Source organism: Lissotriton vulgaris, chromosome 9, assembly GCF_964263255.1.
Source record: "Lissotriton vulgaris chromosome 9, aLisVul1.2, whole genome shotgun sequence".
NCBI classification, from domain to species: Eukaryota; Metazoa; Chordata; class Amphibia; order Caudata; family Salamandridae; genus Lissotriton; species Lissotriton vulgaris.
This window is the reverse complement of record NC_141697.1, coordinates 630,333,732-630,356,839: the sequence shown is the minus strand read 5'-3', so window position 1 is coordinate 630,356,839 and position 23,108 is coordinate 630,333,732. Positions and strand designations below refer to the sequence as shown.

Genomic DNA, 23,108 nt, shown 5'->3' with positions numbered 1-23,108 from the left:
CCAAAGTATCATTTTCCGGGATTTCCGCTGGAAGTGTTATTCCTGTCAATTCTATGTAATTTTAATTATATGAGCCACTGTTTAATAAATGCTTCATTTGCGCAGTATATCTCTGGAGTGCAGAAGATGAGGGCGTAACTAAAGGTTTCATTTATTTTAAAAAATGGGCATGGCACACCTTGTGTGTCATGCCCACAGACACTGCATGCAGGCCTTTATACAGCAGGCCTTTGTAGCCCTAAGGTAGTGCGCATTATATTACATGTGTGGACATGTCCGCATGAGCAGAAATGTCTCTATGCTGTCTAGTTCAATTACTAGATAGTTCAAGTGAACAGGAATGCCATCTTAGGTATATGTACTGGGCACTGGTCATTATGAGTTTCCCAGCTTCATGATGGCTTCACTGAAATCTATGGTGTTTCGTATCAAACACCTTGTCTTAATAAATCCATAATGATATCAGTAATGGATTTATTAAGACATGCACCCGGGGGACACCTTTGAGGTTCCCCCTGAAAACCTACCGACCTCTAGTATGCTATCTGCCTTTTGTAGTTCAGCCTTCCACCACAGACAGGTTGATGACTCCCTGCAGGTGAGAGTCCATGATCTATGGGTCCAGAAGCAATGCCTATTCTGGAGGAAGGTGTTCCCACATTCTCCAGCAGGATGGCTAGGTATTTAGCATATCAAGGCCAGGCACTTGAAAGTCCCAGTCACCTTTGATATGCAACCCTGGATTCCCCCAAATCTGGGAGATGCCGCTCCATGCCCTCAGGCCCATTTGGCCCCATCACAGACCGTAAATTAGTTATGCAGGGAGGTGTGGTGCACTATCAGTTCAGTAAATGCCCTAGGGTGGGCTGCCTGATGTGACCCACAAAAGAAGGATTGCACCATTTTTATTTTGGTGGCAGTAGGAGCTTTGGGACATGGTTATGCACACTCCCCACAGGAAGTGGTCAAATAGGGGTTGTAGTGACTCAAAGCGTTAGTAACTCATTGGATACTACCCACCACTTCCCTTAATGCCAATAAATTGAGTATTTAGGTGGCCCACTGACACCAGGAACTCAGATTCGACTGACTTCAGAAGAAGAAGAAGGACCAAGAAGAGCCACAGAACCGAGGACTGTGGACCAGACTCAGACATGGCACCAAACGCTGCCTCCCTGTTGTCCTGACAATCGTGAAAAGATAACTCATCAGTCAGCTGTGCACCCTTCAAACCCCTCAGAGAGCTGCCGGCACTTCATGAATCAGGCCAGCATCTCCCTTGGAGTAGAAGAGCTACTCCCATGTGTCCTGCAGGTACTTATCGCAAGCTCTAATTCACCATACTGCTGACCACCAATTCATCAGCCACCCAGGATGAGATGTTCAGTGCTAACTGAGGTTAGACCAATCTCTGCAGTGAGTAACAAGACACTAGACCACTCAGGAGCCATCCAGCACCAATTCTCGTGGTATCGGACCCCTTGCAGCAGCCAAGAGTTGTTGGTGGTCCAATGCGGACACTAAGCCTACAGTGACTGATAAGCCGATGAGGGAAGTCAGCACCACAGAAGCCAGCACTGAGAGTGGCACAACTGTCCTGTTGTGTTCCCATCTCCAGGTCGTCATCTGTAGCAAGTGCCTTTGACCGCCATGACAGGCCGGAAAAAAAAGACCACTGCACCAAGCCCCACAGCATGAGTTTAGCACAACCAACTGCATCTCTAGGACCCAGAGCCCCACCAATACCGAGCTCACCTGTGAATTCCACCGCACTGGTACCCCAGTCTCCGCCTGCAGTCTCTTTCTACAAACTCTCCAAAACTGAGTGCCTTGGATTGCTGCGACCCGCCATACCAAAGACCACAGCATACGAGTCCCACAGCATGAGTACAGTTTGACTGTCAGTGCATGCCGGCTTCAGAGACCCTAAAGAACCAAGCCTTCGGGTTCAACTGGACTGGCCCCCCAGGTCCCACTTGCAGATTCTTTTTAGAAGTACTTCTTCCCCATTGATTTTTTCAGAGCTCCTGGCCCCAAATAACACCTCTGCACCCGGATGCTTCAGAGCCAACCGAGGTGACCTGTTGGTGATGCCTTGGACCTTGACACCTACTTACCTTATGTCCAGAAGAACAGTCCTGTAACTCATTGACAAGTGAACATAAGCAGTTCGTTTTTCTCCATAGGATTACATTTCTGCGTTACACTGCAAATAAAGGGCATTTTCTATTTCTTATAAAATCACTATCTTGAAAAGTACTTACCTAAGATTAAAAAATATATAAAAACAAGTGTCAGTTTTATCAATCAGTCTTGAATTTCTTCTTTAGTGTGTGTCTCATTTTAATGACTCTGTGTATGTTCAACAAAAACATTAACACCACCCTCTGATAAGAATAAACTGCTTACCGACACTACCACAAAAGAAAGCATTTGGGATTATTGATTTAAACCCTCTAAGCCAATAAGGGTCGTCTGGACTTTCTACATTGTGCTCCCTTGGTTTGGTACAATACATACATGGCGATTCGGCTCAAAGTGGTCCAATCATTAGTGCAGGTGCTACAAATTCAAGATGTATGCAATGAGCATATCGCAACACATTTTTAACCATTTTTGCGTGTGAGGAAAAAGTTCCCCTCCCTTCAAGGGGACCCATGGGGAGTTATTGAGGTGTGTTCCACAAATGATCGTATTTTTTAGGTTACCCACACACACAACATTCTTCTGCAGTTGTCTGGGTTTTGGTTCCTTTCCCAAACATAGGAAGGCTGCAGAAGATGAAACAGTGAGCAAGTTGGCGAGAACCTGCCAATCGCTTTTTGGTGGTTGCTTACATGAGACGCTTTCTATCAACACGTTTTTTTTTCTCATATCAAGGATTCACCACAAGGTATTGGACCTGGTTTTCATAAAACACACATAATGGGATGGTTCATAGATATGCACTAGAACCTCCCCAAGTTAAAAGCAATAAGAGGGGTCCCCCATAAACATCATTTATGTGGTTCATATTGAGGGCTTTCATTGTGTTTACACTATATAAAAAGGAAGCTTCCTACACTAATGATTTATAAATTATTTTGCTCTTTCTGATATGCCAATGTCTTTATCATTATCATATCAAGCTGAATTCGCAGAATTTATTAACAGCTTGTGTGATTTATCTATAAAAATTTTGGGTTTGTTTTTCCTTTTTTTGTGAGGGTTTTTCTTTTTATTTTGAAGGGAATTTTGTCTTTACCATTTTCCTTGTAAGTAATATTACATGCTCCTCTATTGCTTGTAAACTTCTGTTAGGATGATGCCAGTGTTCTATATGAGTTTGAGAAATAGAATTGTTGTTTAGATCGTCATTAACTGGGGATTAATAATTGACAATTTCGTTTTTATGTGTATTTTTTGTAATTGGGCCTTAGTGCCGATGTATGCATTATTCTCTCTGTAGCATATTTTGATTATTTCGTAATAAATCCACAGTTTGCTTTTATTTTTTATCTAGACATTAATTCTTTGTGCTTCCCTTATTTTATCCTGTTCAACTGGACACCCTGTAGCCAAATTATTTTGGTAAAATATAAAATAATTAAATACTGGAGTTCAGATAATTATTAGAGTGTGGCTACCACAATAGGAGCTGACGTTACCACTTTGACTTATAGCTCCTTCAAACATGACAGCCATACAGAAAAGTTACAGGGTTCTCTTTATTGTTGAACACAAAATCCCAAATTGGGATTTTGTTTTTGAAAAGAATTAAAAAAGAATGCCCCCCTCGCCATGCAAGACATCTCCCATGGTGAGGGGGACATTTTTATGCATTTTTTCCCCTTGCTGCCAGAGTTTCCTTGGCAGAGACAGGCAGTAAATGACAGTTACATGTCTTTCTTCCTAAAGTGGGTGAGTGGACAAATGGACACTCACTCCACAGCAGAACTGGAGCAGTCTCTGCAATTGTCAATCTATGGTCTACTCGCTTTTAAATTTGATGGGTGGATGATATTTTTATGGGAAGGGAACTCTATCGCCATTGCAATGGAATACCTGTTCCGTCAACATATCAAGCTGGCCCAAAGTGTGGTGGGTCATTTAAATGGCATGGGGCATCGCAATCTGCTTTCAGAGGGCTCATTAATATTTTCAGTATGCCCTCCTTGAAGACAATATCACAAGAACACACAAAAACCCAGAAGAAGGAAAGAAGTTATTACAATGGTCAAACAAAAACAGCTACATACACTTTTTTGCTTAGGCGCACCTACCTGCTTTATTTTGGTGAGGAAACAGTCTATGAAATCCCCAGGACAGCTGGGGTCAAATGACGCTTCATGCATTTTGATTCTCTCCAACACAAACAGCCTCAGCTTCTCAAAGTTGTCAAAAACTCTGTTGTGAGGTCATGGTAGGTACTTCATGATGGAGGGGAACATGTTGTACATCTGCAAGGATAGAAGAACGTCATCTGTGGAGTAGATGCTCATGCACAATTCAGGCCTCAGGTGCTTTTTAATCACTGTTGCCCAGGTTTTCAATACCTTGTCTGAAAACACGGTCATTTCTTGTTCTCAAAAATAATGGTATATTGTACTTTTTAATGAAGAAATTGATAGGTATACTGCTCACTCTTTCAGATGCATTATACAGCATTACAATATTATTGAGCCACTGCGTAGCTCTAATCAATGCCTTGCAAAGTAAGAGTACGTACATTGATGCAGAGATAAGAATAACTAAAATATCCTCGCGATACCACTATAGTTCTGTGTGAAGTAGGGGAAATGTAGGTATTGTACCTTGATTTTATTGACCTTCATGTAGAGTCATACAACCACAAGATACAGTTTTGACTTCTTGTGCACAGAAGAAGTTTACTTCAGATTTCAGCCCTTCAAGTTTTCTTCTTTTGAGCTTTTTTCTGTCATTGTCTTGCATCAGGGGCTTATTTCCATCTGCACCCTTTGGAAAACTAAGTAACCACAAACCCATACCAACCCAAAAACCGAGGTCAAAGACGAAAGACAAACCGAGAGGTAGATGCGGTTTCTCAAATTTAACCCACTTTCCTTTATGATCCATCTAGACCAGGACATTACATATTTCACAACTGCTTATTAGGGGTGTGCAAAAGTAACGCAATTTTCTTTTGCCTAATCATGTGAAATGTAAAACCAGCATTTAATGCTATATTTTAGCTCAGCATACATCCTCACAACCACATTGGATGCAAGGACACATTTCACAATAAAAAAGGGGAACATATGTAAGTCATTGGGACAACAGAAGCTAAAGTTCTGGTTGTTCGCATTGTTCCTGTATTTTAATGAGCTATTTCGGGATTTTCACACAACACGCATAACACATAATTTGTGTGATCCTGCAAGATTAAACTAGCATAATGAAAACCTCGCCCTGGTCTACTATTGAACATTTTTTAATAGTATTATTAGAGGGTCTTTTTGATGCTTACTAAACATTTCAATATCACTTCTATCACAATAATTTGGTTAAATAGTTTTAGGCGAGTGATTCCTTTGAATATACAGATGCTGATAGTGTTGAGGTGTTGCACCAAACTTGTCCCTTTTAAGAGGACAATATTGTTTAGATACCTATCATTCCAAGCAACCATCTGTTCCACACTGTGTTGCAGCAAGAGCCTGCATTATATTTTGATCATCTCAGGCTTCAGAATATAGACTATAAGTTATCAGGTTGCTGATTTTTGTTTTGGAAGATCATTTTTTTTATCGCAGACTCAAAAACACGACTTGTACTGTCAAGGCTTATCATATCATTAAGCATAGAGCAAATCTTTTTTGGACTAGGAGCTTTCATAATGTGAGCTTCAATGTACTTTGATTTCGCCTAGGGAGAGGGTTTTATGCCAACATCACTGCTCCAGAAAAAGAGTTTTTGAAGTCTTGAATTCGGGAACTTCTAACAGCAGAGAGTATGTAGTTTTCCATTCCCCTAGAACCTCATGAGAATGGTAATTAATTCAGTCATGAGGTAGGATTGAATTTTCTTATGACCTTGTGAGAAAGGACATGTATTTTGGATTGGCTTGTGCCTTGAAAGCATTTTTTGGGGCTAAATGTGTGAAGAGAATCCTTTCCAGAATGGCATTACCAAAGTCCGAGTCTGGAAACGAAAAGAGCTTATGGAATCTGCCATCAGATCCATCTTGGATGATCTAAAACTCAAAGCAGACAACAAAAACGGAGTACCTGGCTTATTACTTCTAGATGTATTAGCTGCATTTGACACTGCCCACCACAACACACTACAAAAAAGACTTCACAGTATTGGAATTATGACTATTCTTTCAAATTGATTGCTTCTTATCTTACACATCTTACCTTTTACATCACCTCCTCCCACACACTACTGTCGAGTTCCTCAGGGGTGCATCATATCTCCTCTGTAAATCAATATCTACCTACCTCCTTACCAAATCTCATTAAATCATACAACCTCACCTGTTAAAACTATGCAGATAACACCCACATAATTCAAAAAGTGGACAGCTCTGAGCACCTCTACTATTCACAACTCAGTAACTGCCTTCATGCCATAAACACATGGAAGATGAATAGCGATCTAAAGTTCAATGAAGCAAAGAGAGAGATTATGACATGCGGACAATAGCAAAACTACCAGCATTACATCATGGCCTAAGGAACTTAAAGCCCCCCCAACAACATCAATAGAAGCTAGAAACCTCGGAGTAACCATGGATTCAGACCTATCCTTGATATTGAACACTAACAGCGTCACAAAGAGCGCCTTCTACAAAATGAAAACATGTCACATCTTCTCATACCCTGGACATTAACATAAACTGCAAACCATCCTTATGCTTGTAATCCCCAAGCTGGACTATGCCAACAGTCTATACCTTGTCACACTCGTTTTCATAATATGCAAAATGCAGCTCATCCAAATGCTGCCACAAGGCTTCTTTGCTACCTTCACCAAAAAGAACACATGACCCAAGTCCTTTCATTTCTCCACTGGCTACCTAAAGCCAAAAGTGCGATGTTTGAGACACTCTAGATTGTTCACAGAGCATCCCAAGGAAATGCACAGCTATACTTACAAATTAAAATCCAAGCAATACAAATGAAACTGAATACTGTGCTCCTGGCTTCCAACATTTATCATCATACCACCTTACCATAAGAAATCTGTAGGAGACACTGCTTTCCCAGTACAGGCTGCAAAGCTCTAAAACTCACTACCATCTAGCATTAGAAGCACCCAGGAGCATATACACTACTGAAGACAGCTGAAAACATGGCTATTTCATAGATAAATGCACCCCCCAGCAGAGTTCAGAAACCAGTTGCACTATGAAGCAAAATCCTCAAATTACAACACGTGATTTGCAAACTCAATGGGTCCCATATACATGTACAATCTGACTATTTCTTTACATCTCACAAAGACTCTCAGATATGGGATGATAATAACATGCCCATCCCAACATATCTCTCAATGTTTCCCTCCCTCAAATCATGCCGGCTGAAGACCACAACTATGCACAAAATCTCAGATTGGATGACCCAGTGCAGTAACCAGCTAAGCAGACATTCTCATATCAAGTACCATAATGTGACCTGCAGAGTTACTCATAGCAACCAGCATAATGAAATCCTTAAAACTGTGCAACTGTCTGTTACACTTCATCATCCAACACACTTCTACGCACTGTTTCCCACAACGTTAACCACACCTCAGTGGTCATAACGATTGACATGGAAACACTTCTCACATAGGATAAAAACAAACACATCATCCTTCCCACCACACACTTTACTTTGTGCAGCATGCTACTCATGTAGGCAAGTGCTTCAGCACCACACATAGGGGTAGTAAGCACTATTTAAGTGCCTCTTGACAGTACAATAAAATACATATCCAACTCTCCCTCTGCTAAGTTGGCAGCAGCAAGCCACCTGAACAGCATGTTCCTACTGCTGTGATAAGGATGATGTTCTGTAATAGACACAGAGTTAAAAATGTGGAAATTCCTCATAAGAAAATGTGTTCTATTACCTGTGGACACCCTTCCTCCTGGGTAGCACTAAGAAAAGCGGTTGTAAATTTTCTGTGGAATAAGTATGTATTGCTATGTCAGATTTCCCATTTTAGGGGTAACTTTACTATTTGGGTCCACAAGCAGTATAAAGTGAAATGAGTATTACAGAATACCTGTCTATTCTTAGACCCTGATTAAGAAAAATGCCTTTCTGGAGTGTCCAATTAGCCTTTTAGTGTTACTCCTTTTTGAGACTGGATTTCCGCTTGCTGCTTGGACTGATCAGATATGCAGGTACCCTCCAATAAGACCTCCTCCTACATCCACTTCCTTGATGGGCAATATATAACAGCCACTACAGAGTTTTATGAGTTCCAAGAAGCTGATGATCTAATATAATCATCTTATGCCCCTGACACATGAACTTCCAGTGCAAAGAAATCCGATATCTAAATGAAGGCTTGTTGACCTTTTTAGGTTGAAGTACCTGAAATGACACTATCCATGCTAAACATCTGAGGTCTTTTAGACCACCCATTGCTCAAAATTGGTACATCGTCTACATCATTGCCCCATGCAGTCTCGCTTATGACCGATTCATCTGTTGGTTCTCTACTCATAAGAAACAATTTCGAAGGGGATTTGACTTCTTGGACTCAAAGACCATCTCCAGTTCTTTATGTTTTTTTTTCTTCCTCATGTCACACTGAAGTGTCGCTCTGCTATATCTCATTTAGAACTTGTGTAATTGTTCCTTAAAGAACGCAGCATCTCCACGTTTCCCTAAAAAATCTGTCAGCCCTCTTCAGGCCTGAATGTTCCTCCATGCCTTTTATTACAGTCTAAATACCACCAAGGCATTTAGTTTAAGTCTTGATGCTGTTTCTTCAGCAGCCATGCATTGCTTTAGTTCTACCCCACAGTAAACCAACACCAAGAGGCAATGGAGTAACGAATGCTGAATCCCTCCAGGAAGAGGCATCTTCTTCCTGGCAGCCATGTTCCAGTCGTCTCCATATGTAGACATAATGCAAGTTTTCCAATGTTGCACTGAGGTCCATCCAAGATGGTAAAGCAGAACTTAACAAGACTAAAATATTGCATTTCATAAAGTTATTCCCTGGAAAGGTTAAAAAATGAAATAGTCCTATGCATTCCCAGTCCTACTGAGGTTATGGCCGTACAGTGCAAGTCTCCCTCACTCTCTACTAATTAGCCCCATATATCCCTAAAGGGTGTCTCGCGCACAATATGACTAACATAATGAAATTAGATTAGTGGTGTTTTAAGTATATTCCTACTCATTGTACTATGATCATAATCTATGTTGACAGGGCCACAAATAAAACATTCAAATATTGATCTATTATTACTAACAGTCAGGTCCTACTAGCACCATTCATCTTACAAAAGGGTGCCTGTGGAATGATAATAAACACCAGATTACACACTGTTAATGCACGCAGCGCTCAAATGGAAAAATTTAATTTGAAAATAAGGTTAACGTAGTATTTTGCTTAATAAATATTTTTTATGCCATTGCTTGAATAACAATTATACTGCTCTGTAATATATACCATTGTCGTATGATTTTTTTGCTATATACTGTTACTGCTTTCTAAATATTAATAAGAAATATTTACCAAACAAAAGAAGATAAGGTTAACAGATATGTTGATAAATCTTCACTGACATCATCAATTAAATGCACTTCTTACCGTTCCCCAAATAGAGCTGATGAGTTGGAAGTTCTCATTGATCAGACTGAGCAACGTTCGAAAACTTTCATCTTCATAGTCAAAGCGGTTCCCAAAAACAATGGAGCAGATGACATTGGAGACTGCGCGACTCAGGTACAAAGTAGGATCAATGGGCAATGCTGGAAGGAATGAAGGACAAAGAAGTATAGGTCATGGAACATAATTTCACTAAAAATCAAAGAATGTGTAAGAAAAATGTGAACATTTCCTGAAGTATAACTCACAGATAATAAAGTTGTAATGCTCAAGCAGAGTTAAAGGCCATTTACCAATTGTGATTTTGCTAAAAACAAAGGGCCCGATTCACAAAGGTAAAATGAGACGAACGTCTACTTTACCACTTTCGGTATTCACAAACAGCATTTACTACCCGTAAATCCCCTTTGTGAATACCGAAAGTCATAAAATTCAAACTTTGTTATTAACAAAGGGCATTTACGAGTAGTAAAAGCCCTTTGTGAAGACCAAAAGTCGTAAAATTAGACTTTCGTCTCAGTTTACCCATGTGAATCGGGCCCAAGGTTTCTGTATCTAAGATGAAAATCGATTATTGAAGCCCATGATTTAAATTTCTTTTTATTTCACAGTGAATATTGTCCTCTTTATCTCTACAGAAATCAACCTTGCAGTGTGACTACACCAGCAACACCAAAATGTATGTGTTTTCTTTCCTACTTGTTTACAGTCAACAATCATACAAACAAGGTGAAAATCTCATGTACCATTCCCATTTGTAAACCAAAGGATGTACACCAAAAGCAGCGGCGGCTGCCAGCTATCGAAAAAAGAAATAAAAACACTTACCTGACCACACACCTCACTCCGGACCAGATCTTCCTCTTTCCTGCAGCAAGGGACCAGCCGACTTGCTTAACCATTCATGGCGCTGCTCTACAGGGCCAGGATTAGATGGAGCGTCCTGGCTCAGTGCTCCTTCAGGCACTTCATTCCTGTGCTTGGTCTCCACCCAGCTGTCTAAGGCAGCTAGGAAGAGAGCTTCAAAGTGTGCATGTCACTTTGAATGGCGCAAGACAGCAGTCCAAAGTGATATGCACCCTTTGAAGCATCCATTCTGCCACTGCTCCTGTCCTCTGCTGCCAATCGGCAGTAGAGCGCACACCCCGTATGTCTCTGGGCTCGGGGCAGGCTGGCTGCTACAGCAAGCACCATGGTAAAAAATAAAAAGGTAATGAAATCTTTTCATTGCCATTTTATAATTTTCTGCGCAGCTCACAGTGGGCTCCCCCGGCCAAGTGAAGACACCGTCTATGTACGAATTGGTACCATCACATATTGCATGAGGGGTGCAAAACGACCTACCTAATTTATCTTAATTAGGCAGAATTGGTTTGTGACTCATAGCAAAAAGCTTGCAAATGTTGGATGAAGTCCTGCTTGTAACAGCACATTACCATCCATAATTCAAAATTGCAGGGGTCTTGGTGTTGTGACTCTCATCCTGTAAGAAAATGGGTTATTAGTTGGGCAAGATGAGAGTCTTTCCCAAGTAATAAGTCCAATACCTGTTAGGCATAACACACAAGTTCAATAAATGAACAAGGGCTAAACATATGGTAGGTAGGGCTAGTGCTGACAGGTTTAACATAGGAAAAAGTGAGTAAAGTATTTAGCAGTATTGAAACAAATAAAAAGTCAAAATACAACATAATAAAAATCATAAAACTAATTTTTAAAAGTCGGAAAAAGGGTAATATGAATAATAAACACACCAAAACAACTAAAATCTAATAAGGGGAACCAGAGAAAAAATTAAAAAAAAGGTTTTGGCAAAGAACACCAAGAAAAAGTAATCGTCAATCATAAGTAACTTTTGTTCTTTGACAGGAACTAGGAGCTTTTTCAGGCCGGCCTCAATAGAGCGAATGTTGGCTACACCAAGAGGTACATCCCTGTCAAAGATTGAATTCGCTGAAATCAAAATCTGGCAAAGTCTTTTCAAAATTGAATAGCCATGGACGACATCCAGCTCAAGCTGCTGGATTTGCTTGTGAAATCTATAGGCAGGAACATGTAAATTTCATAGCCTTCGAAGACCTCTCATTAAAAGAAAAACCTTCACCGGGTCAAGGTTTCTACCTTTGGACTCAGTCTCTTTTGAAGAAGTCATTTCACAATTGGACACCTTTTCTGTGAGGTCTCCTGATGCTCTGGAGGAATCGAAAGGCCGAATATTTTCTAATTGGCAAGTTTTCACACTTTCTGGAGCAACTCATCTTGGTCACTTCTAAGGCTGCCAAGATCTCAGGGGGCTGTCAATATACAAAATACCTATCCAACCACACTTAGGGGTCAGGGCTCACTCAAACTGAGGCAACCTTCAGTGTCCAGTTCAGATTCACCTCCTACTGGTCATCTGGTCACTCCAGTAAAAAAAACCCTGTTACAGTTTGTTGTGTACTGTAGCCACATAAGAGTTCACACAACTGACTCCTTAAATCCACTTCAAATAACTGGCACACAAATGCAGAATGGGCCAGGACAATGCAGACAGAAGTACTTTCAAATCCACCCTGAGACGCTACCAGCAAATGATTCGGGACATCAAACGCGGTGCTCTGGTGGACCCCATCAGTGACAGCACCAACAGAAGTAAAGAAATCTACACCATTATGAAATATTTCACCTCATCATCGGCCAATTCCAACTCAATCACCCTGTTAGACCTGACATCATTGGCGTGAGTCTCCTTTCCATTTTGAGGGATTGCCTCCTCTGTTTTGATATGTTTTTGCTGAATTTATGCTTTGGGCACTGTGCTACTGCTGATCATTGCCACAGTGCAAGTGCTCCCCATGTTAAATTGTTATACCGATTGGATTCCATGATTGGGTTATTTGATGTATCTGTCAGCCACTAGTACAGTGCACCATGTTTGCCCAGGGCTTGTAAGTCAAATGCTGCTGGTGGGCTTGCAGCACCGGTTGTGCCACCCACAGAAGCAGCTTGTAACATGTGTCTCAGGTCTGCCATTGCAAGGCCAATGTGCAGTCTAGCACTGCCATGTCGACATGGCCAAGTGCAACCACTTGCCTGTCCCTTAACCTTCCCTTTGCTTCATATTAGACACCCCTATGGGAGGCCCAAGGGCAGGGTGCATTGTAAGTATAAGGTAGGACATGCTCTGATGTGTGTAGCATGTTCTAATAGTGAATTACAGCCATTTTCGTTTTTCACTATTAATGGCTACCTGTTCTCAATAGGTTAGAATGGGCAGTAAGATTATTACATTCTTATAATCCTAACTGACTCAGGGAACACAGTATAAATTCAAATTTAGTATGCCTGAACTCAGAATAATGAAATACATCTTTTAGTAAAGTTTATTTTAATATTCTGTGTTTGCGAATACGATTTTTAGAAAGCAGGTATTTGCTTGCCTAACCATTTGAGCCTGCCTCTGCTGGGTTGTATATTCCTTGTCTGGGTTTGTGTGTGGCAGGGCTGGGAAATTCCAGGAGACAGGCTGGGGCAGCCCAGTGGTGAATAGAGAGAGCTGCATCCAGATGGGAGGGAGGAGTTTCACCTGGGACCTGAATAGGGCTGGGCCTTCCCTCTACAATGCTGGCTCCTCCCCCTGTGGCTTGTCTGATGTATTTGCCCTGCACTGTGAAAGGAGATGAGGAATCATGTAAACAGATTGCTCCTGAGCTGTATCTTCCCTCCCCTGTGCTGGCTCCACCTCCTGTGGGGCGGCTGATGTCTCTGCCTTGCACAGTGAAAGGAAGAAGAGAGTCATGTAAACAGAGTGTTCAGGAACTGGTTTGAACTAGGCAGAGGCCTCTCTACCTTCAGAGAACAAAGGATTTTGGGGTATAAATATTGGACCCTGATCCCAAGAAATTAGATCACTTCTGGAACAAGAAACCTTTCTGCCAAGGAGAAGAACCAAGGAAGCTGCAGGAGTTTGGACTGCCCCTCTGTCAGAGTGCTGTTTACTGGGTTGGCCTGCAGTGGTTGCTTCATTGCCAAGGGAAAGGAGAAGAAACTTTGTAAGGTCTTTCATCTACAGAATATTCTCCAAGGGCTTGAACTGTGCTTGCCTCCTGCTGAAGTCTCAGGGACAAAAGACTTCACCTCCAGATCCCTCCTGAATTTCCTTGCTGGGAATTCTCACTCCAGTCACTTGCGTGCCGCTGGGAGCTGAAAGCGCGACGCATCAAGAAGAAGCGTGTCGCTGCCGCAGCTCAAATCATCGCAACGCCGGAGAAGCGAGCCTTCGCCGTATCTCCCTGGAAGCGTGTGTTCAATAAATCTCTCTGCTGTCGCATCGCCCGAGAAGCGTGTCCCAGGGTCTGTCACGGCTCCAAAGTACAGAGTCGCCAAAAAGGCTGCCAGGGCGTCAGCGCATCATCATTGCATCACCGCATCAAGGGCGCCATCTTCTCGCATCGCAACTGGCTCATCGCATCGCATCAAGGCGCCATCTTGCGCACCGCAATGGACCAGCAGGCCGAGAATCTATGCATCACCTCCACACCGGTAAGGCTCACGACGAATCCCCTACTTTGCGCAAGCATTGAGGAAGGACGCATCCGTTCCCCGGGGTCACGCAATCGATGCATCTCCCCTTTTGCAAGCCTTTTTTTCACTTTGCGTTACGCAACCAGGTACTTTGTTGATAACTTTGTCTCATTTACCATCAATTTGAACTAAGAGACTTTAATCATCTTTTAAGTAATATTAAGTGTAGTATTGTGGATTTTTGTCGTTTGTGGTCTTGTGTTTAAGTCTATATAAAGAATAGTGCCGCTCGAGAGAGAACTCTGGCATTGGAAATTTGCCTTATTAAGCCTGCGGAGTACGTGGAGGTCCCTGCCCTTTGTTGACCCTGCTGCAGCTGACAAGTAAACCGGACCTGCGTGGCTGCAGAGGAGAGAGGCGCGGAGACCGGGACTGCGAGGACCAGCTTTCCTGAAAGATCCACAGCTGGTTCCTCTTCCCGGCCGAGCCGCGCCCCCTCTCAGTGCCACGCCCCCAGCTCATTGCCATAATACCTCTCGCGGCCCCCGCTTCGCGGGAGCCGCTTGAGAGAGAACTCTGACATAGGAAATTTGCCTTATTAAGCCTGCGGAGTGCGTGGAGGTCCCTGCCCTTTGTTGACCCTGTGTAGTGACCTCCTCTTCATGAATAACACGAACTCCTTGAAGTAGTATTAGGTATTTATTCAAGTAGAAGTTCAGATGAAATAAAGTGCATGCAGTTGTACCAACAGGGAACAGCATACTGAATCATAACATTCTTACAAAGTACAGAACATTACAAAAGGTTCTATTACATATAACAATTCTACCAGGTCCTAAAGCAACAAGCAATCACCACACATCCCCTTCCTTAAAACACAAAAGAAAGAAAATAAATAATAATTACTGAAGAACAAAATCATCAAATTTGCTAGGAGTGCGAATAGGTCTACAAAACTGCTAGACTTAATAACACCAGCATTTTGTGTGTCCTCTGCAGAAGGAAGGTCGGAAACAACATCTGCAGGATTTTCATGATGAGGACAAGGACCAACAATAGTGCTCGTATCAGGACAGAGAGGTACGAAGGAACCATTGAGACACTCAGGAACAGTAGAGCTAGTTCCAGGCACAACTGCATCATCAAAAGGTTCAACAACATCCTGCACATCCCCCTCCTTTAGATTTGAAAAGACATTCAACCACCAATAATCTCTACATACATGCTCACGATTTTTTGAAGTAATTCCCTGCTTAGCTAAAGCTATGCGACTCATGTGGTGAATGCTTCCATCCTCAAACTGAACAGTGTTCCTCATAACCTTAGTGATACGCATAGGATCCGAGAATCTGGATTCCAATTTCCCAGATCTTCTTCCAGACTTTACTCTGGCCCACTGTCCAACTTTCACAGCGACTTCTTTAGTACCATGTTTATTATCAAAAAACTCCTTATTCTTATCTTGAGAGACAGTAAAGGAGTGTTTAACACGATCAACATCCCAATGATACCTTTGGCTCCTGCCCATCCAACCTGGATTAATTTTACAGTGGGGAAATCTTCCATGCATTAAACCAAAAGGGCTCCCACCAACAGTGTCATGAATAGTAATCCTATACGACCAAATAAGTTTGTTCAATTCATCCTCAAAATTTTTATTATATCTTTTTGCCAATTGCAAAACCCCTTTTATAACTCTGTTGACTCTTTCAATGACAGAATTACCACTAGGGTGATACAAAGCTGTAAACTTCTGTTCGATTCCAATATTGCCCAAAAATACCTTCATAGCCTCAGACTTAAATTGGACGCCATTGTCCGTTAAAATTGAAGCTGGAAAACCTTCTTTCAAGAAACATCCCTCCAGAAATCTAATTACTGCTTTAGTATCCACAACATGAACAATATCCACTTCCAACCATCTAGAGAAAAGATCAACTAAAACTAAAATGTATCTTAAAGAGCCATCCTGCCAACAAACAGGTCCAAGGATATCTAATGCAACACATTCTTAAGGTATATTAGGACATCCTAAAGACGACAAAGGAGGATTCAAAGTCTTCTGAGTCTTGTCTGCATGCTCACAACTGAAACACTCACGAACTTTTCTTTCTATATCGATGTCAATTTTAGGCCACCAATACAAAATTTTAATGTTTCTTTTGGTACGAGCTATACCAGGGTGTCCTTCATGGCCAATATCGATAATCTTGTTCCTGATGCCAGATGGAGGAACAATTCTTCCTGCCCTGCAGACAAAATCCATCTCAACACTTAACTCGTCTCTAACCTCCCAAAATGGCCTTAAATTAGGATCGACCTTAGCTTCATTAGACCATCCACTAACAATTTTCTTCTTGACCTCATGCAAAATTGCGTCATCCTGGTACTCCTTCTGCCAGACTAGTTTAGAAAGACCAGGAACATCTTCAAATACACCAGCCACACATTATTCCTTCAATGGATTATTGTCTAATTCTCTAAGAGGTAAAGAGAACCGGCTTAAAAAAACAGCTATGACATTTTTGGTGCCAGGCACATACTGCACATCATATACATAATCCTGTAACCTCATTGACAATCTAGCAATCCTGGCAGATGCTCTGGAAAGACCATCAGTGGTTAGCAGTTTCGTCAAAGGTTTGTGATCAGACCTTAGTAAAAACTTCTTTCCCCATACATATTTTCTGTAATGCTCCATGGCCCACACACATGCCAATGCCTCTCGCTCTATGACCGAATATTTTACTTCGGAAGGTGACAATGAACGGGAGGCAAAAGCTATAATCACTTCATTCCCCGAACTAGATACTTGTGTGAGGACACCACCAATGCCAGTAGCACTTGCATCCGTGGTTATAATGGATTCAGCTTGAGGATCAAAACCTTGTAGTGTTGGTGCCTGTGCAATATCTCTCTTTATGTTTTCAAACGCTTGTTGGCAAGCATCACTCCATTCAAACTCAACCTTGTTTTTCATCAAAAGACGCATATCGTACGTCTTTTGGGAAAAATTATTTACAAACTTCGCATAGAATTCTGCTAAACCCAAAAAAGATCGCAGATCGTCCTTGGATTTGGGTGCAGAAGCTTTAAGAATGGCCTCAACTAATTCTGTCTTGGGTCTGATACCGAAAGTGCCAATCTCATGTCCCAAGTATGCAAGGGACCTTTCTGAGAACTTACATTTAGTTCCTGCAGCCACAAGTCCATTGCTTCTGAGTATTTCTAGAACTTCTCTAAGGATAGAGTCATGATGCGTTTTATCTCTTCCCATAATTAAAATATCGTCCTGAAAAAACACGACCTCAGGGATATGGCTGAAGAGAGTAGACATCATACGTTGAAATACTGCCGCGGCTGAAGCTAGGCCAAAAGGCATTCGCTTAAACCTATAACAGCCAAAAGGTGTGCAGAAAGATGTCAAATGCCTACTGTTCTTGTCTAAAACCACCTGTCTAAAACCACCTGATGATAAGCAGCTGATAAGTCAAGCCTTGGAAAACCATTTCGCATTTTGTGTCAAGGAGAGCATTTCATCAATCCTTGGTAAGGGAAAGTGGTCCACCAAAATGTTATTGTTGAGGTATCTCAAATCTACACAGAGACGGGCTTTGCCATTGGACTTGCGAGCTACGACCAATGGCGAAACCCATTCAGCTGCTTCAACAGGCTCAATGACCTTATTGGCTAACATTTTGTCCAATTCCCTTTAACCTCATCACGTATTATGAACGGTATGTTTCTAGCTTTATGCACTTTCGGGATTGCACCTTCTTTTAAATGAATACAATGAGTAAAACCTTTGAGTTTTCCCATATGACCCGAAAATACCTCAGGAAATTCCTTAAGTACCCACTTCTTTGTATCCTCAGACTCACATGAAATCAAAAACTGTTCTTTGCTATTGGGGTTAAGAATGATATCCAGCGATTTCTGGTCCTTCCACCCTAAAACAGATGGACCAACTCTTGCCACATATAATTTTCAGATTGCTTTTCTTTCTTTAAATCGAAAAATTAATGTTCTAAAACCTAAGAAATCAATGTCATTCCCTGTATAGCTTTCAGCGGAAACATCATTGGTTTCTAACCAAGGACCTATTTTGTCCACAAACTGATCCCTCCAAACATCTTGTGAGACAATTGTGTAAGGAGACCCCGAATCCGCAGCCACTTGGATGACAATACCTCCCACTGATATTAAACATAAAGGTTTAGATGAGGAAGACCCTGTAATGTTTACTACAACATCTTTTCTTTTTATAAGATTCACATGTGAGTCATTTTCTGAGGAAGATGAATTGTTATCACTATCTTCTTGAACACAAGCTATCTTGCTTTTTGGTTTTTGTTTCGACTTGCGATTACAGACCCTTGAAAAATGACCAATTAAGCCACACTCTAAACACTTAGCAGCCTTAGCTGGACATCTTTCATACGTGGCGGAATGTGCATAACTGCCACACCTGTAACACACAACATTACTAAACGTTTTCTGTTCCCTGCTTTCATACTTTTTCTTGTCAAAACTATTTGGTTTTTTCTTTTCGTATTTTTTTTGACCAGCATAAAAATTCTTTTTTTCCACAATCTAATCAACCACCTCCTCCTTTTTATCTTGTGATAAGGTGACCTTGGCACACCTTTCTGAAAGTTCAGCTTTTTTCACTAAAGCGATAATATCTTTCAAGCAACTGTCACCTTCCACCCACAATTTCTCTTGCAATGTTCTATTTTTTGAGTACATAACAATTTGATCTCTGATCAGATCGCCATGCAGCTGTGCAAATTTACATTTAGCAGCTAATTTTTTTAAACTAGACACATACTCTTCAATGGACTCGTGTTTTTGTTGCTTCCTGTGAAAAAAAGAATGTCTGGTGACAGCAATACAAACTACAGGAGAGAAATGGTCATCAAGATCTACAATAGCTGCTTTGAACACATCCAAATCTCTTTCCGCACTTTGATGTTTGTGCATTTCATTAAAAATGCGAAGCCCTTCTGTACCTAAAGAGTACAATAACATTCTTTTTTTCCTTTCAGGAGTAAAAATACCATTCACATCTTCCAAGTTTGCTATGTAGTTCAAAAAGTACTCCTTCCAGTCTAACCATGACACAACTGTTTCACCTGGGATTGATAGAAATTCTTTAGGAGAATTGATTTGTAGATAAGGAAGATGAGTGTCTCTATTTAAATTGGTATCTCCTGTTGGATTGGATCTTGAAGGCGTAGCTTCAACAGACATGTTGAGAAAAATGTCAAAAAATAATGTAAGTAATTGTATATAGTGGAAGTCTTAATGTTATCTTTTATTTTTGAGAGAAAGTGAAAAGAATGAATAAACTTCACGCTGCATGCACTTTAATAGCACAAAGAAATGATAAGCCTCATGAAAAATTGTATGATTCAATTTGCTTGTTGTAGAAATCGCTTTAAAATTGGGTAAAAGTAAATGATAAATACCCACACGAAGATCGGAGAAAACGCTCTTTGTATCCGTGGTCACGTTGTCCTAGCAACCACAAGATGGCGGTGGGGAGCGTGATGGCGGTGGAGAGCGTGGTGACGCTAGCACGTTGAAGAAATGAACGTAGTAGCGCGTTGATGCAATAGGAGTCTGCGCGCGTAAAATCCAATTGTTCCAGGAAATGCTGCGTCGCTGCTACGTGCATGAAGGTTGTGAAGAGCGAGGCAGAGAATGAGGCAATGGTTTTAAGCTTTACATGCTTTTCAAAAAATGCACAGCGCTAACAACCAAATCGCACGCTGGAACTAGCACAGTCATGAAATGTTTGCCGAAAACGATGGGGTTTTCAGTAAAATATGCAGTGATTCTTTCCCCTCTCTTCTTTTCACAATAGTCACATTTAATTGTACACGCGAGGGTAACCCTTTAAGATTAAAGGTTTAATAACGGAAAACGTTGGAGCTACAATGTTGTAATTATCCACAACGAATTTGGAGAAAAAGAAGTGCTTCAAAAATAATGTTCCTTTGAATTACTCACGTTTATAGTTGTAGCAAAGCGAAGGTGAAGCGATGAATTTTCAAAGAAGGAGAATTCGTTGTGTAATGAGATTACAAGTTGTGCCCATCTCGTTGCCAAATTTGTAGTGACCTCCTCTTCATGAATAAGACGAACTCCTTGAAGTAGTATTAGGTATTTATTCAAGTAGAAGTTCAGATGAAATAAAGTGCATGCAGTTGTACCAACAGGGAACAGCATCCTGAATCATAACATTCTTACAAAGTACAGAACATTACAAAAGGTTCCACTACATATGACAATTCTACCAGGTCTTAAAGCAACAAGCAATCACCACACCCTGCTGCAGCTGATAAGTAAACCGGACCTGCGTGGCTGCAGAGGAGAGAGGCGCGGAGACCGGGACTGCGAGGACCAGCTTTCCTGAAAGATCCACAGCTGATTCCTCTTCCCGGCCGAGCCGCGCCCCCTCTCAGTGCCACGCCCCCAGCTCATTGCCTTAATACCTCTAGCGGCCCCCGCTTCGCGGGAGCCGCTCGAGAGAGAACTCTGACATTGGAAATTTGCCTTATTAAGCCTGCGGAGTGCGTGGAGGTCCCTGCCCTTTGTTGACCCTGCTGCAGCTGACAAGTAAACCGGACCTCCCTGGCTGCAGAGGAGAGAGGTGCGGAGACCGGGACTGCGAGGACCAGCTTTCCTGAAAGATCCACAGCTGGTTCCTCTTCCCGGCCGAGCCGCGCCCCCTCTCAGTGCCATGCCCCCTTATACATCAAAGTCTGATCTGCTAACGCGCATCGCGGGACACGCGCGGGACGCAGCCCGGGGCTAAGCCCGGGCAAAGGGTGGGCCGTTGTGTCGCCGTTAGGTGGCTGTGGGAGGCTGGGTTGGGGCCCTTCCCTTTCCTTCCCACATCTTTATATAGCGATTTCCGTCTGTTGCGGATATTTTGCTGCTGGACTTTCACCTGTTCGTGGCTCACAGTTTGGTCATAGTACCCTTCCTCATACCTATATCCCTATGAAGCTGTGCTGTTAAATTTGGATCCATTTCCTTTTTGTACTTTTATTAGCTTATTGCTTTCTTTGGTACGGTCAATGTGTTAATCTATCAGAGTTTTTCAGATATATTTCCATAGGATTCTACCTACTCTGCTACCAAATTAGCCGCCCTACAGTTACTATCATGGACTCTTCTCTTCCTAGCAGTGCGGGGGGAAATTCTAGTAACGGCACCCTAGATAACTACTTTAAAAAATCCACTTCTGAAATAGACAGGGAAGATGCATTGGCTGAAAGAAGGGTGGAGCGCCGCCGCTCCATTGAAGGTTATAAAGCTAGACTCTCTTTGACAACAGTCCCGCTTACCCTAACCCCTGGTCCTGGGCTGGCTCCATTAATCGAGGACCCTCTTGCTACCCAGGGTATTCCGGTACTCTTAAGGGATACCTCTCCTCCACCTTCCCTAACAGTTGCTTCAAATAGCACCCCCTTAATCTCTACTACATCTCCATGTAATTCCGGCGCAGGGCTGGAAGTTGCATCAGCTGCCCTGCGAACAGCCAAAACAACTGTAAGAAATCAATATAGGAAAATGGAGGTCCCAAAAGTTCATGGTCCACCCCCTAATAAAAGAAGGAGGAGGGGGGGCTCACTCCAAAAAGGTAGGATCAGTCACTCTGACTTTGGTAAGGGGAAAGGGGGAATTTAGTTTCTGCTCCCAAATCAAGAGAGGATCTAAGATCTGAAACAATTCCAACGACCCCTCAAGAAATATTATCATCTCCTCTATTATCTGCCCCACCAACTGGTACAGATTCCCTGAGTGGCAGACTGACGGACCCTCAGTCGTCTGTCCCCACTCCTGAGCTTCTTGAGCATCTGTTTAGGACGTATACTTTCCCAATTTTAGAAAGACTACTGGGTATTGAGCAGTGACTGGGGAAACTGGAAATGGCAATTTCCAACACAGTGGAACAACAGACAGTTCCTGCTAATCCAACTCCAGCCTCGGCTGAAGCTGGATTATCTGCCATTCCAAAACCAACTTTAACCCAGGCCGCTGTTGTCGCATCCTCCACTATTTCATCAGACACAACTAAAAAGCCAATGTACCCAGCAAAATAGTGAGCCGAAATCCACAAGGGGCTAAATCTTCCACCATTCTATCCCGACCGGTCATGCAAGCTGCAGGTGCCATCCCGAAGGGGGGAAATAGCTCGGCTGCAAGAACTTTGCGGCCGGTCAGAGGGAGGGAGTCCCCAAACAGAGCTGAACATCAAAGGGGCCGCCAGCTCGAACTTCCCCCGGAAGCAGTTCCCTATGTGGTGGTGCTCACGGGTGTTCCTACTCTTGAGCGGGATAAGCGAGAAGGACCCCTACAGCTCAAAAACAAAACCATGCACTGGCTGACTCGGAATAGACCACTCCCGGGTAATATCAATGGGGAGATTGTGCACGTACGTCGACTCCCATGGCTGGGGGGGCGAAAAAAAGACATCGAGGGTGATCTGATTGTGATTAATTTTAGAGATCCTGAAGCGGTTAGGCACATTTTGATTTGGATGCCTGGGAACTTAGGCAAAACAATTATGCCCTGCGACCTTACTTACTTTTATCCAAGAGCTCTAGTGGCTCCCATGTCACGTCCCTGGCCACCACTTGCCCAGCCGAGTAATCTAGGTTCTAGATTTAACAACCAATATTTCCCCTCGTTGCCTGGTTCCTTGGTCCCAAAGAATACATCTGGGTGGGAAACCATTCCCCAAAGGGACTATGGCAGTAACTCTGGGAGACCGGACCATGCATTTGAAACAGGGGGGATGGAACATCTCC

The 23,108-nt window shown here is 42.3% G+C and overlaps 1 protein-coding gene across 2 annotated transcripts in view; it reads right to left on the bottom strand.

Moving 5' to 3' along the window:
* Window positions 1–23,108, bottom strand: part of LOC147691994 (cytochrome P450 2F2-like) — a 196,839-nt gene that overhangs the window by 94,647 nt on the left and 79,084 nt on the right. Inside the window, exons 1-2 of one of the 2 annotated variants that reach the window (XM_086938284.1) lie at window positions 9,760–9,887; window positions 4,263–4,439 (exon numbers count right to left, since the gene is read on the bottom strand). In XM_086938284.1, the coding sequence (XP_086794410.1) occupies window positions 4,263–4,334 (72 nt within the window). In that variant the 5' untranslated portion in view covers window positions 4,335–4,439; window positions 9,760–9,887. Of the gene's footprint in view, window positions 1–4,262; window positions 4,440–9,759; window positions 9,921–23,108 lie in introns of those variants that run through there. The other variant, XM_086938285.1, reaches the window with a different exon arrangement.